General features: G+C 52.5%; 1 protein-coding gene across 2 annotated transcripts in view; it reads left to right on the top strand.

Annotated features, from left to right (window-relative positions):
- Positions 1-14,408, top strand: part of SLC6A3 (solute carrier family 6 member 3) — a 52,848-nt gene that overhangs the window by 13,431 nt on the left and 25,009 nt on the right. The window contains exons 1-3 of one of the 2 annotated variants that reach the window (XM_063604165.1): positions 942-1,301; positions 9,569-9,707; positions 10,872-11,006. In XM_063604165.1, coding sequence (XP_063460235.1) covers positions 976-1,301; positions 9,569-9,707; positions 10,872-11,006 — 600 coding nt within the window. In that variant the 5' untranslated portion in view covers positions 942-975. Of the gene's footprint in view, positions 1-941; positions 1,302-9,568; positions 9,708-10,871; positions 11,007-14,408 lie in introns of those variants that run through there. The other variant, XM_063604164.1, reaches the window with a different exon arrangement.

The raw sequence follows: 14,408 nt of genomic DNA, 5'->3' as shown, positions 1-14,408 counted from the left end.
CCCAACCCTCACTGTCCACCCCAGCCAGGCACAAACCACAAAGTCCACCCCAGCCAGGCCCCTCACTCACTGTCCACCTCGGCCAGGCCCACCTCACACCGTCCACCCCGGCCAGGCCCGCCCCTCATGGTCCACCCCAGCCAGGCCCACCCCTCACCGTCCACCCCAGCCAGACCAAACCCACACTGTCTACCCTGGTCAGGCCCATCCCTCACTGTCCACCCCGGCCAGGCCCACCTCACACCGTCCACCCCGGCCAGGCCTGCCCCTCATGGTCCACCCCGGCCAGACCCAACCCACACTGTCTACCCTGGTCAGGCCCCTCCCTCACTGTCCACCCCATCCAGGCCCCTCCCTCACTGTCCACCCCGGCCAGGCCCACCCCACACCGTCCACCCCGGCCAGACCCAACCACACTGTCCACCTCGGCCAGGCCCACCCCACACCATCCACCCCGGCCAGGCCCACCCCACACCATCCACCCCGGCCAGGCCCACCCCACACCGTCCACCCCGGCCAGGCCTGCCCCTCATGGTCCACCCTGGCCAGGCCCACCCCTCACCGTCCACCCCGGCCAGACCCAACCACACTGTCCACCTCGGCCAGGCCCACCCCACACCGTCCACCCCGGCCAGGCCCAACCACACTGTCCACCTCGGCCAGGCCCACCCCACACCATCCACCCCGGCCAGGCCCACCCCACACCATCCACCCCGGCCAGGCCCACCCCACACCGTCCACCCCGGCCAGGCCTGCCCCTCACTGTCCACCCCGGCCAGGCCTGATCCTCACTGTCCATCCCAGCCAGCCCCAACCCGCACAGTCCACCCCATCCAGGCCCGTCCCTCACTGTCCACCCAGGCCAGGCCCGCCCCTCACCATCCACCTGCAGCACCTGCTTTCCTGGACCCCGATGTCTCCGATGAAGTCCTTTTGGGCCCCGTGCCAGCTCCTGCTGGCCCTCCCTCGTCACCAATGGCCTGGCCCAGCCTGGAAGGGCCGTTACTGACACCCAGGGGTTCCCTGTTTCCCCTGGACCCCTCCCGGAATCCGGACCTGGCGGGTGCCATCCACATCTTCCTGCCCTCGCCAGCCGGGCCTGGGGCCTCGTGCCGGGTCGCCGTTCTGACAGGCGGACTCTTCCACTCAGCGGCCATTTTGGAGAGGAGGAGAGGACGTTGGCGCGATTCTCCCCAGATCCGGTGTTTCCCGTCAGCCAGGGCGCTCCTGTTTGGGGGGCTCGCTTGCCTGGTTAGACGCCTCTTATTCACGTTTCTATGCCAAAATGAGTCCACTTCAAGGTAGGAAAAGGAACTCTGACCAGTAAGACTAATTCCAGTTTTAACAGCCAGTAGGTGCCTTTGCAAAATTTGTTTTGAGTCAGAAAACAGGGAGCTTGAAAGCAAATGAAGCATCTCATGTTATGTTTGTACAAGTCACGGTGATAGGAACAGCCAGGCGGGAGGTGAGCAGAGAAGCCCCCGCCTCGCCTCTGCTGGGGGAGGATCATCCCCGAGAACTTTGGTCTTGGTCTGCAAGGGCACCTTCGGGGCGCACAGCCTCCCAGAGAGATGCTTTCTATATCTGAAAACCGTATCAACAGACATCACTGAGGTCTTTTCCTGCAAGGAAGGGACCTTCGCGCTCTCCTGGGGGTCTCGTCAGAGACGGCTGAGATGGAGCCTTCGGGCAGGCCGGAGGGTGTGGCTTGGAGAAAGTAGGGCTGATGCTGCCGGAAAGGGACCAGTTCTCATGGTGGGCAGGCGTTCGGTCTCTCAAACTGCTCTGCACTCAGATATTCAGAACCCAAGTGCTTGGTTCTAGAATTCCTCCTCGGGCATGGAAGCATATTGCCGGGCCTGGCCTCGGAGGTGAGGAGCCGGGGTGGAGGCAGGTTTTGGGGGGGCCACCCGGCGTTTTTCTTAGAGCATGAGGAAGACCATGGGTCGCGTGGGGTGAGCGTTGTGTGGGCCTTTCTTGTGGTTTGGGAGTTGGACAAGAGTGACGAACTCTGAGGAGGACGGTGCCACGATGGGAGAGAGTGGCCCACCAAGTACCCAGCAGGAGGAGAGAGAGTCCAGGCTGGGGCGCCAGGAAGACGCTCATGGGAGGAGGGCTGGTTTCAGAAGGTGGGGCAGGCGGGAGAGAAGATGCACCCGGGATGAGTCCTGGTTGTTTGCCTGAAGACACTTGGACGAGCATCGCCATAGGAAGCGCAGCTGCAGGCAAGGTCGTGGGAGAGTCTGGGCAGGACTCTCGTGGGTGACAGGCAAGCGGGAAATGATAAAATCGTCCAAATAATGCACAGTCACACCATTTGTCCAAGTAGATTTTAACATTCTCGAGGGAGAAAACTCCCATTGCGTGTGGATGGCCTGTTCACACCTACGTTTCCCTAATTAAACACCCTACGAACACCCCAGGCCTGGGCTGCATGTGCTCTTGCTGTGTGCCCAGCTCTCAGGGTTAGCATGTGATCAAAGAGAGGGGACAGCAGCAGAAAGTGGGGGGCACACAGAGCCAGGGGCAGTGGCCGCAGAGGTGCCACCGGGGCAAGAGCCTGAGAGTTCCCAGTACCCAACGCCCTGTTAAAGCTGCCAAGTGCTGCCATGTGGGGACTGCCTTCCTTTTGTTTGGGCAGTGTGGGAAATGTTGAGTCATTGAAGTGATGTTCAGATAACAAAATTGGAGAGGAAAACAGTGTAGTGATTAGTCCAGTGATTCGTTGTTAAGAATGCTAGAAGGAAAGAACACGTGTTATTATTTTAAACGATCAGACTAGCGAAGTCTATTTGGAAGTTCTCAGTCTGGAAGGAAGGAAGGAAACAGAAAGGTGCCCAGCCCTTCACTCAGAAGCCCTGTCCGCACTGGCACGTGGTACACTTTAGCTGGCGGCAGCTCAAGAGCAGACGTGGGGAGTTGGAGAAGGTTTAAGATCAATTCACAAATGATTAATGACCCAAGGCACGGAGGTGCTTGGCACTCCTCCCACACCTTCTGAAGGTGATTTTCCCACCAGTGGGACTGAGGTTCCCCTGAAACAGGCTCCAGTGACTCTTGGGGAGCAGGGAGGACAGTCGTAACGTGCTCAGGTCTGCCAGGGGTTTTCTGGATTTCAAACCTGCTTTATAAAGCAGATCACTGGACAAAGGATGTCAGGTTCCTGCCAGCGCATGTAATCAGGGAGTGGATGCCTCACTGTGAAAGGCCATAAAGGCCAGAGTGGCTGTGATGTGTGACAGTGCAGCTCTTTGTCCTAGATAATGGGCATGCCTGACTTTGTCAGTAACCACAAAAGGGATTGAGTTTCCTACACAATGTACGAAACATGCCGTGTCATAAATTTGACAACTAAGATGTTAGCAAGAGTAGATCTGAAAGGGCTTTATCGTGCGTTTTTACTACAGGTCCTCAGGAAGTAACCGTGAGGCCTGGGTGAGACGCTGGCCGTGTCTTCTGGGCCCTAAGTCAGAAAAGACTGCTGAGCTGCCCCACTGACGGTGCTTCCTCCATGTGCCATGAATGCCGTGTGCAGTGCTGGCTCCTACACCCAGTGTTCCTCGGGGTTGGCAAATGAAACGTATCCTGTGGGAGTTGCTGGCACCCCTGGCCCCTGGGGGTCCCAGCCAGCCTTCCTGCATTGCCACTTCCTTCTTGGGCAGCAGCCCACCCACCAGAGGGGGTGGCAGAAATGGTTCCTGGAGAGAAATGAAAGGAACCCTTCCTTGTAGGAACCTGGAGATTATTGATTGGCTGCATCCCACACATTTGATATGCTGTGTTTTCATTTCAAAACCCCAACACAGGACCACATAACTCTGACCAGTTTACAATTTCCCCACTTCCATAAATACTTATCGACACTGCCCAATATAAATTATAAAGTTATAAATTAAAGCTATTAATTTGCCTCAAATGGACTGCATTAGCTGCATCCCACAAAGTTTGATATGCTGTGTTTTCATTTCATTCAGTTCAAAGTATTCCCTAATCTTTCTTTTGATTTCTATTTGACTAACAGGGCATTTTTAGAAGTTTGTTGTTTAATTTGAAATATTTGGAGGTTTGCTAGATATTTTTGTTATTGATTTCTAATTTAATTCTGTTTTGGCAAGATGATATGCTTATACATCTTTAATATTTTAAAATATATTGAGACTTGTTTACGACCTACTAGATGGTTTACACTGGTGAATGTTCCACATGCACCTAGAAAGAATATGTATTCTGCTGTCTTTGGTTGGAGAGTTGCATAAATGTCAGAGAGGTCATGTTAGGTCACTGTGTTTTTCAGGTTTTCTACATCCTTACTGGTTTTCTGTCTACTTGCTCTATCAGTTACTGAGAAAGGGGTACTGAAATCTCAACTATAATTGTAGATTTGTCTATTTCTTTTCACTTCTATCAGTATTTGCTTCATTCACGTATTTTGAAACTCTGCTATGAAGTGCATACATGTTTATTATTATTAGTCTTTGAATTGACCGCTTTACCATTTGAACTATCCTTCTGGGTTAGATTTCTCATTCTGAAGTCTACTTTGTCTGATAGTAATATGGCCACCCCAACTTTCGTATGATTACTGTTTGTGTGGTATTATCTTTTCCAGCCTTTTATTTTTAAACTATATGTGTCATTATATATAAAATGGATTTATTGTAGACACCATCGAGTTGGTTGTGCTTTTTATCCAATATGGCAATCTCTGTTTTTTAATTAGAGTTTCCATTCAATAATTGTCAGCATGGCTGGCTTTAAGTCTTTCATTGTGCTAATTTTTTGCCCCCTCTCTTCTTTGTTTCTTGTTTCCTCTATTTCCCTGTTTTGAATTAATTTTTTAGGCTTTCATTTTATCAACACTATTAGCTAATAAACTATAGCTTTCTGTTTTCATTTCTTCGTGGATTTTATAGGGTTTACAACATTGACCTTCAAGTGACATGATACCATTTCACAGAACAGAAGGGCCTACAACAGTAGACTTCTGTTTTCCTCACATCCTTCGTGCAATTGTTGTGAGATTTTATTTCTACAATATGTATCAACTCCATGATACCTTGCTGTTATTTCTGCTTTAAGCATTTACATTTTAAATAAATCTAACAAAGAGATGTTTTATATTTACCTGCATAGGCACCATCTCTAGTGCTGTCCGATCCTGTATGCAGATTGGGGTTTCCATTTAAGACCATCTTCCTTCCATCTAAAGAATTTCCTTTAACATTTCTCATAGCGTAGACTTGCTGGCAGTGATTCAGCTTGGGCTTTACACAAAAGTATTTTGCCTTCTTGGGGGGCTATTGTGGTAAGCTATACATAGCATTGCTTTTACCACCTTAGCCATTTTTCAGTGCACAGTTCAGTGGCATTAGGTACAATCACATGTTGTGCAACCATCACCATCATCCATTGGAACTTTCTCCTCCTCCAAAGCTGAAATTTTGTCCCCATTAAATACTAAGTCCCCATCCTCCCTCACCGCAGCCCCTGGCAGCTACCATTCTACTTTCTGTCTCTGTGAATTTGTCTACTCTAGGTCCCTCCTCTGAGTAGAATCACTTATTTTTTTGTGACTGGCTTATTTTCCTTAGCATATGTCTTCAAGGTTTATTGAAGAATTTCAGAACCAGAATTTCATTCCTTTTTAAGGCCAAATAATATTTCAATTCCATTGTATGGATATATCATGTTTTGTTTATCCATTTATCTTTTTCCTTTTTAGAGACAGGATCTCACTCTGTTGTCCAGGCTGGAGTGTGCAGTGGTATGATCACGGCTCACTGCAGCCTTGACCTTCTGGGCTCAAGCAATCCTCCTGCCTTAGACTCCCAAGTAGCTGGGACTACAGGTATGTGACACCACATCCAGCTAATTTTTTAAAATTTTTTGTAAAGTGGGGTCTTGCCATGTTGCCCAGGCCTGTCTTAAACTCCTGGGCTCAAGTAATCCTCCCGCCTCAGCCTCCCAGAGCACTGCGATTACAAATGTGAGCCACCACACCTGGCCAGATCTATTTATCTTTTGATGGACATTTGGGTTGCTTCCACATTTTGGCTACTGTAAAAACATGCTGCTATGAACTTCAATATTGAGTACCTGCTTTTGAGTAGATACCCAGAAGTTGAATTGCTGGAGCTATGTGATAATTCTGTGTTTAATTTTTTGAGGAACCACCACACTGTTTCCCACAGTGGATGCAAATCGGAACAAGGGTTCTGATTTCCCCACATCCTTGACAACACTTACTTTCTGCTTGTTTGTTTTGATAATAGCCATCCTAATGGGTGTGAAGTGGTCTGTCATTGTATTTTTGATTTGTATTTCCTTAATGATTAGTGACTGTTGGGCATCTCTTCATGTGTTTATTGGCCATTTGTATACCGTCTTTGGAGCAATGTCTATTCAAGTCCTTTGCCCGTTTTTGAATTGGGCTGTCAGTTTTTTTGTTGTTGAGTTTTAGGAGTTCTTTACATATTTTAGATATTATTCTCTTTTCAGATTAATAGGTGATTTGCGAATATTTTCTTTCATTCTGTAGTGTTCCTTTTTACTCTGTTGATAGCATCCTTCAGTGCACAAAAGTTTTAAATTTTGATGAAGTCTAATTCATCTTTTGTGTCATATCTAAGAAACCATTGCCAAGTCCAAGATCATGAAAATTTACCCTATGTTCTCTTCCAAGAGTTTTATGGTTTTAGCCCTTATATTTGGCTCTTTTATCCATTTTGGGTTAATTTTTCTATATCATGTGAAGTAGCTGTTCACTGATTTTCCTCTGGTTTTAGATCACATTTCTTGCTTCTTGTCATGTCTAGTAATTTTTTATTAGATGCTAGACTTGATGAGTTTTATACTAATGGGTACTTAGCTCTTGTCGTCTTTGTTTAGAGAGTATTAGATTTGTTCTAATAGGAAGTTAATGTGCTTTGGCACAATTTTATCCTTTGGAAGCTTGTTTCACCACCTCACTGCCTTGGCTCCCTCTTGGTAAAACGGGGTGAGAGGGCTGCTGTGAGGTCATCACAATGATGCATGGGAGGCCTGAGCATGCCTGGATTGCCACCAGTGGCTCCACTGTCACCCAATTGAATCATGGCCAGGAATTCACCAGGAAAAAGAGCCCAGTAGAAATTGGGAGGTGCCGTGCCTTTTCCACGCCTGGTGAACATCCTGGGCCAACGCTTTTCTGGTCCTCCCAACTATTATGGCTTATGAAACGCCTGCACGTGGGACTGCACTTATGCCCCTTCCCAGATGTCCTTTGATTGTCTCGCCTGCCCTGTCCTCAGAAGCATGGACATGCTGGGAGACGCACGGCTTTCCCCTGCTCCTGGCATGGCTGGTTCCCATGCTGTGGTCAGCTCTGGGGACCCCTCTTCTCAGGTTGACAGCACTCAGGAGTGTCCGGTTCTCTAAATTGTCTGTGGGTTTTCAAATAACCTCAAAGCACAGTGACTTTCTAATCTCGAGAAGAGGCTCGACCCAGTGTGTCAAGGTGCTGCGTCTGAAGTTGCTTTCGTGTTTAATGCTGAGCCAGCTGTGTGTGCTGTGGACGCAACCTTGTGAGAAGGCCCTGAGTGGGGCAGCGCACTTTCCCTGGGCCTCCCCCTCAGGTCCAGGAGGGCCTGTGCCACGTATGGGCATTGACTGAGTTTGCCTTTTCTCCAGGCACCTGGGCAAGGGGAGAGGGTGTGCTGTCTGGTCTGGGTGTATAATTCATGCACGTGTGTGTGTGAGGCACCGAGGCTGCCAAGGCGTGGGCGGGTGGCATGCTGGGGTCAGTGACACCATGGGCAGTGAGGGAGGAGTGGTCCGGGCTGCACAAAGTTGCTGGGAGGCCTCAGAAGCTCTCAGTGATGAGACCTTGCTGGGGGAGCAGAGCAACGGGGACTGGCCAGCAGGGGCAGAGCCTGGTGTGTGGCAGGAGGAGTGAGAAGAAGGCCCTGGGAGTCCCCACTGCCCCAGGAAGGGCAGGCGTGACCTCCACCAGCTCAGACGACTTTCCCTGCACAGTGCGGGTGACGGACAGCCTCTTGACTGAGCGGCTTGCCCTCGGAGAAGAGCAGAGAATGGTGGCGATGGTTTCAGTGGTGCAGCCATCTCCCCACCCGGCCAACCTGGGGCCTGTGCCAACCTGGGGCCTCTGCCTGGGCGCCCTCCAGGATAGGACAGAGACACTGTCCGGTGCTTTCAGGGCTCGTGGGGCCTTCCCTGTTGGCAGCAGCCAGGGTGTCTGGTATGATTCTGGAGTTTGAAGAGCCGAATTCCTGGGACATGGCCCTGGAATGCCTCGCAGCTGGTGGAAAGCTCCCCAAGGCTGCAGTCGGCCAGGCTCCACCATGGGTGTCAGGTGTTATCTCCTGGGGACCTCAGTGGACCCACAACAGAAGCAAACCTGGGCAGTGGGAGCTCCTTTCATAACGCGGCTCCTGTCTGTCACAGCTCCTGACTTTACGGTGGCAGCGGCACGGCTGTTATAGTTGCCTTGGCCCCAAGTCACAGTCTGCAGTGGTGACGCAGCTGACTGCATGTAGCCTGGTGCATGTTCTCCCACAGAGAGTGTCACCAGGATGGAATGAGTTCCCACAGAAAGGGGGCCCAGGATCTGTGCCTGGGGCAAGGAGCACAGCCGATGGTCAGCTCCATCCCTCACCCTCTGTTCTGCCCTTTCTGAGGGATCCTTCAAAAAACAGTGGAACTGCGAGTGATTCCTGCTGGAGCAGAGTCATCCACTGAATCTGTTCCTTGTGGAATCCTCATAGCAGCAGGGGCTGTGAGCAGGTGTCGTGAGCCATCCCCTCAGAAAACAGTGCTGGCTGGCGCCTGTGTGCCTGGCATTATTGCTAGAGTTTGCTCGGCCTCATCCCTGGAGAGGGACCCTGGGGCTGTCTTGTGGGCAGCAGTGGGTACCCAGCACTGTGGGCAGCGGTGGGTACCCAGCACTGTGGGCAGCACCTGTGGGCAGCGGTGGGTACCCAGCACCATGGGCAGCACTGTGGGCAGCAGTGGTTACCCAGCACCGTGGGCAGCACTGTGGGCAGTGGTGGGCACCTAGCACCATGGGCAGCAGTGGGTACCCAGCACCGTGGGCAGCACTGGGCAGCAGTGGGTACCCAGCACTGTGGGCAGCACTGTGGGCAGTGGTGGGTACCCAGCACCATGGGAAGCACTGGGCAGCAGTGGGTACCCAGCACCGTGGGCAGCACTGTGGGCAGTGGTGGGTACCCAGCATTGCTCAGCAACTTCCTTTTGGTTTCTGTGGCTCCTTTTCTTCAAAGACCCAAGGTGCTCTTCCCCTCCCCAGCTCCAGTGAGCAGGGGTGCCAAGGGCAGACGGTGAGGCAGGGCTTCCTGGGCCTCCCATGTGCTCCACGGGTTTCAAGGGCAGCCCTGACACCTCTGCCAGGGCCTGTGGGCCAGACCTCCCTGGAAGGCATCTCTTGTCCATCAGACTGGATGCTTTCTGCCCTGCTGAGATGGGGAGGGCAGGTCCCCGGACAAGCTCAGCCGTCCAGTTCCAGGTGGGTTGACAGCCACCCACAGAGTCCCCCGCTGACTCCCCTCTGCAGACGTGGCGTGCTGCACCTCCACCAGAGCCATGGCATCGACGACCTGGGGCCTCCGCGGTGGCAGCTCACAGCCTGCCTGGTGCTGGTCATCGTGCTGCTCTACTTCAGCCTCTGGAAGGGTGTGAAGACCTCAGGGAAGGTGAGGCTCGGGGGTCACCAATTGGGCCTGTAGACATGGGGCCACCAAGTGGACATGTGGCCGTGGCTGGACAGGAGGTGCACATGTGGCCTCAGTTGGGTTTTGTGCTACAAATGTGGCCATGGCCAGGTTGGGGTGGACACATGGCCATGGTTGAGTTTGGGAGACTCATATGGCCATGATCAGGTTGGGAGTGTACACGTGGCCATGATTGAGGGTACACCTGTGGCTGTGCCGGGTTGGCTTGGGTAGATGCGTGGCCATGGGTGGGTGGGGGGACACGTGGCCGTGGCTGGGCTGGGTGGACACACGGCACAGTTGGGTTTTGGGTCCATATGTGGCTGTGTTTGGGGAAGGGCCTCAGGAGGGAAGCACTCACAGCAGTGTTTCTGGCAGGAAGGCACACACAACATGATTTTTTTGTTGATAAAAATATTTTGGGAGGCTGAGACGGGCAGATCACCTGAGGTCAGGGGTTCAAGAACAGCCTGGCCAACATGATGAAACCCCATCTCTACTAAAAATACGAAATTAGCCAGGCACGGTGGCACGTGCCTATAATCCCAGCTACGTGGGAGGCTGAGGCAGGAGAATTGCTTGAACCCAGGAGGCGGAGGTTGCAGTGAGCCAAGATCATGCCACTGCACTCCAGCCTGGGCAAAAAGAGCAAAACTCCATCTCAAAAAAAAAAAAAAAAACTTTGGTTGTTATATGGGCCAAAACCAGTTTTGACCAAGATACGACCCCTCCCTTGGAATAGTGCGTGTAGTATGGCACCAGCCATGGGAGCCTCCCGCAGGGACACAGCCCAGAGCTGCCCTTCATCGTGCCACAGTGTCGTTCACCAGTGTGAATCCACTCACGTCCCACTCATCAGAAAACCCCCATCAGCCACTCCCAGCTACTCTGGCGGACCGAATGCAGAAAAGGAATGTGCTTTCCCTGCCAAGTTGTTCTTCCCTTTCCATCCCTGGGGAGGACAGAAAGTGTCTGACCTTCTCACTCCGATGAGCATTTGCTGAGCTGGCGTCCCAGGAAATGTTTGGGAATTGGGCCTCCCAATCAGAGGACAAGCCGTCAGGGCAACCCGGTGCCCTTGTGCCAGTGTCTGCTCCCACCAAGGACCCTGCCTGTGCAGCCTGGTGACACTGTCCTCTCCTGCAGGTGGTATGGATCACAGCCACCATGCCATACGTGGTCCTCACTGCCCTGCTCCTGCGTGGGGTCACCCTCCCTGGAGCCATAGACGGCATCAGAGCATACCTGAGCGTTGACTTCTACCGGCTCTGCGAGGCGTCTGTGAGTACAGTCTGCTCACTGCTTCACAGTCCACAGGGGCTCTGGCATTCCCAGGTTTCCATATTCATTGCCTGCCAGGGCTGAGAGGTGTCAGAGTTGCAGACACCAGGGTTCTTTCATCGGGAAGCCAAATCCCAAGTACCTGTGATACAGCACGAGTCATCTAAATCAAATTACATCAGAAACTCCATCTAGACTCAGGCTGCAGATTTGGTCAGCAAAAGAAGACATAATTCAGGGTTAAAATATTTGGAGAAAGCCTCCCGGAGAGAGGAGACTCAGCTGGGCCATAGGGGATGGGTCCCTTGTCCAGAAAGGGAGGAGAAAGGGCTGCACCATTCCTGGCAAACAGGCCCAGAAACAGAAGCAGCTGTTGGTGGAAGGCTGGCATGACAAAAATGGCAGCTCCCTTGGGGCATCGTTGAAAATCAGGTGGACTAAGTGGGGGAGGTGGCAGGCCCCAAAGCCGCCCAGGGGCATCCATGTTGCTGTGGGAGGACAATGCAGCAAGAGGGGAAGGGCCATCTCAGCTGGGGTGTGAGGCAGGAGGCCGTTGAGAGGTGCTGCCCTGTGTGGGTGGGCCGGTGGAGCCAGGTCTGGGGGTCACGAGGCAAGTGTAAACCCAAGGCAGAAGTGGGAAGGAAGGGGAGAAGGGATGGGCGGGCACGGCTGCAAGCCTCCCAGGAAGCCCCAGGGAGGCAGCAGCTGACAGGTGCAGTGAGAGGGCACCTGGACATGGCACCTATGAGCCTGCAAAGCAGTTGGGTGGGGGTGGGGGTGGAAGTGTGTCTGCAGCACTGAAGGGGAAGCCCTGTGGAGACAGGAGCCATGGGTGCAGCAGGCGTGTGGCCCACGGGAGCCAAGGAAGAGAGAGGAGGACAACCAGGGCAGCAAAATCAGCTGTGGCCGGGGGCCCACAAGTGCAGAGCTAGAGCCGGACAAACCATGAAGTCAGCAGGGCGTCTGGACCCCAGAAAGGCCAAAATGAAGCCAAGGGGTGTGTTTGCAGGACCATGGCATGTTATAGAATCAAAGAAAAATACCACAAGGACAACGTAGAGCCTAGTGCTCCAGCTAGGAAGAATAGGCAGCCCCAGGAGGAGGCAAAACAAACACCAGTGCATGTGAAAAGATGCTCACTGGAGAACAAATTACAAAGATGAGATGTCAAAAATTAGGTGGAGACAGTGAATAGATTGGATGGATGGATGGATGGATGGATGGATGGATGGATGGATGGATGGATGAATGCTAGGTAAGTAGGTGGATAGGATGGATGGATGATAGGTGGGTAGATAGAATGGATAGATAGGATGGGTGGATGGAAGGCTGGCTGGCTGGATGTATGGATAATGGATGGGTGGATGGAGGAATGGATGATAGGTAGGTAGCTGGATAGTATGGATGGATGGATGATGGATGGATGGATGGATGGATGATGAATGGATGATGCATGGGTGAATGGGTGGATGAAAGGTAGCTAGATAGGATGGACGGATGGATAATGGATGGATGATGGATGGGATGGATGGGTGGATGGATGATGGGTGGATTGCTGGATGATGGATGGCTGGGTGGATGGATGAATGATAGGTAGGTAGCTGGATAGCATGGATGGATGGATGGATGGATGATGGATGGGTGAATGGGTGGATGAATGATAGGTAGGTAGCTAGATAGGATGGATGGATGGATAATGGATGGATGATGGATGTTTGGGTGGATGGATGATGGGTGGATTGCTGGATGATGGATGTTTGGGTGGATGGATGAATGATAGGTAGGTAGCTGGACAGCATGGATGGATGGATGGATGATGGATGGGTGGGTGGATGGATGGATGGATGGATGATGGGTGGATTGGTGGATGATGGACAGATGGGTGGATGGATGAATGATAGGTAGCTGGATAGCATGGATGGATGGATCGATGATGGATGGGTGGATGGATGGATGATGGATGGGTGGATGGATGGATGATAGGTAGGTAGATAGGATGGATATACAATAGGATGGATGGAGATAGATACATACACACACATGTACTTCATATATTCATAGATGATAGACAGTTGATAGATTATAGAGATGACAGATAGATGATAGATTGGTGATGGATTGATAGATGACAGTGATAGATGATAGATAGATAGATGATTGATTGATAGGTAATAGATGATGGATTGATGTATAGTGAAGAGAAATCAGGAAAGAAATGGAAGGAAAGGACAATTGCAGGTCCTGGAGTGAAAGTGCATGAGGTGAGGCCCAGGGAGGCAGCCATGGGCACTGGCTGTGGGGTGGCACTGGGCAGAGGCCTGAGCTGCACACACAGATCAGGGTGAGGAGGAGGCAGGCGCTCCCCTGTGACACCTGATCCAGCCTGCAGCTACGTGGCCAGGCAGGTGGCTGATGATCAGCATGGAAGCCACATCAGGGTATGAGCCTCTCCACCCACTGCCCACCCAGCCACTCTCGGCTTGGCTCCTCCCCTCATGCTGAAACACTGGCCACCTGCAGAGTCCTGACTGCGGGGCCTGGCCATCTGCCTCCAAACACACTGTCCCAGGAACTGGGGTTGCCTTGAGGCTCTGACATGCTGCCCAAAGGACAGAGGGCCCCGCCCCCTCTGCAGCACCCAGTTCCCTTGCTCAGTCAAGCTCAGGCAAGCTTGACCTGGGACCTGGGATGCCCTGAGACCCACCTGGCCTCCCCAGCAGGAGCATCTGGTGTCTCTGCCTCAGCATCCTGGCCCACAGGCCTATACCATGGGCTCCAGGGACTTGCAGGAACAGCCCTAACTGACCAGTCCCTCAAATGCCTCCAAGGGGGGGTTGGCTGCTCCTTCTCCCCTATCCAAGGCCCAGGGAGAGCCAAGGTGGACATCTGAGTCACTGAATGGTCTCCGCAGTGCCCTCACCTTAGCAGGTTGTGGCTGACTTTTTAAAATACCACAATGGTCCAATCGTGGACCCACCCACCTTTCCTTTCACGTCCAGAGTTGTGGGTGCCATCCCCCGAGTTGGGCAGGCACAGCACCAGTGTCTAAGCTGCAGGTGGGCTCCTGGCCATGCCCAGGTGCCACTGTGCACCTGTACTGCTCATGTTTTGGGAAAGATACAAAGCAGGCATTGCTGGTGCGTGTCCAATCAGGACACCATCATCATGTAGCATGTGGATGGGTCCATGCCTTTCTGAGGGTTATCAGGGTGCTGCCATCATGCAGCATGTGGATGATCCATGCTGTTCTGAGGGTTATCAGGGCGCCGCCATCATGTAGCCTCAGGATGAGTTTATGTTGTTCTGAGGGTTATCAGGGTGCCGCCATCATGCAGCTTGTGGATGATCCATGATGTTCTGAGGGTTATCAGGAAGCCGCCATCATGCAGCTTGCGGATGATC

This window comes from Pan paniscus, chromosome 4 (assembly GCF_029289425.2).
Source record: "Pan paniscus chromosome 4, NHGRI_mPanPan1-v2.0_pri, whole genome shotgun sequence".
Classification (NCBI taxonomy): Eukaryota; Metazoa; Chordata; class Mammalia; order Primates; family Hominidae; genus Pan; species Pan paniscus.
This window is presented reverse-complemented; position numbering and strand designations above follow the sequence as displayed.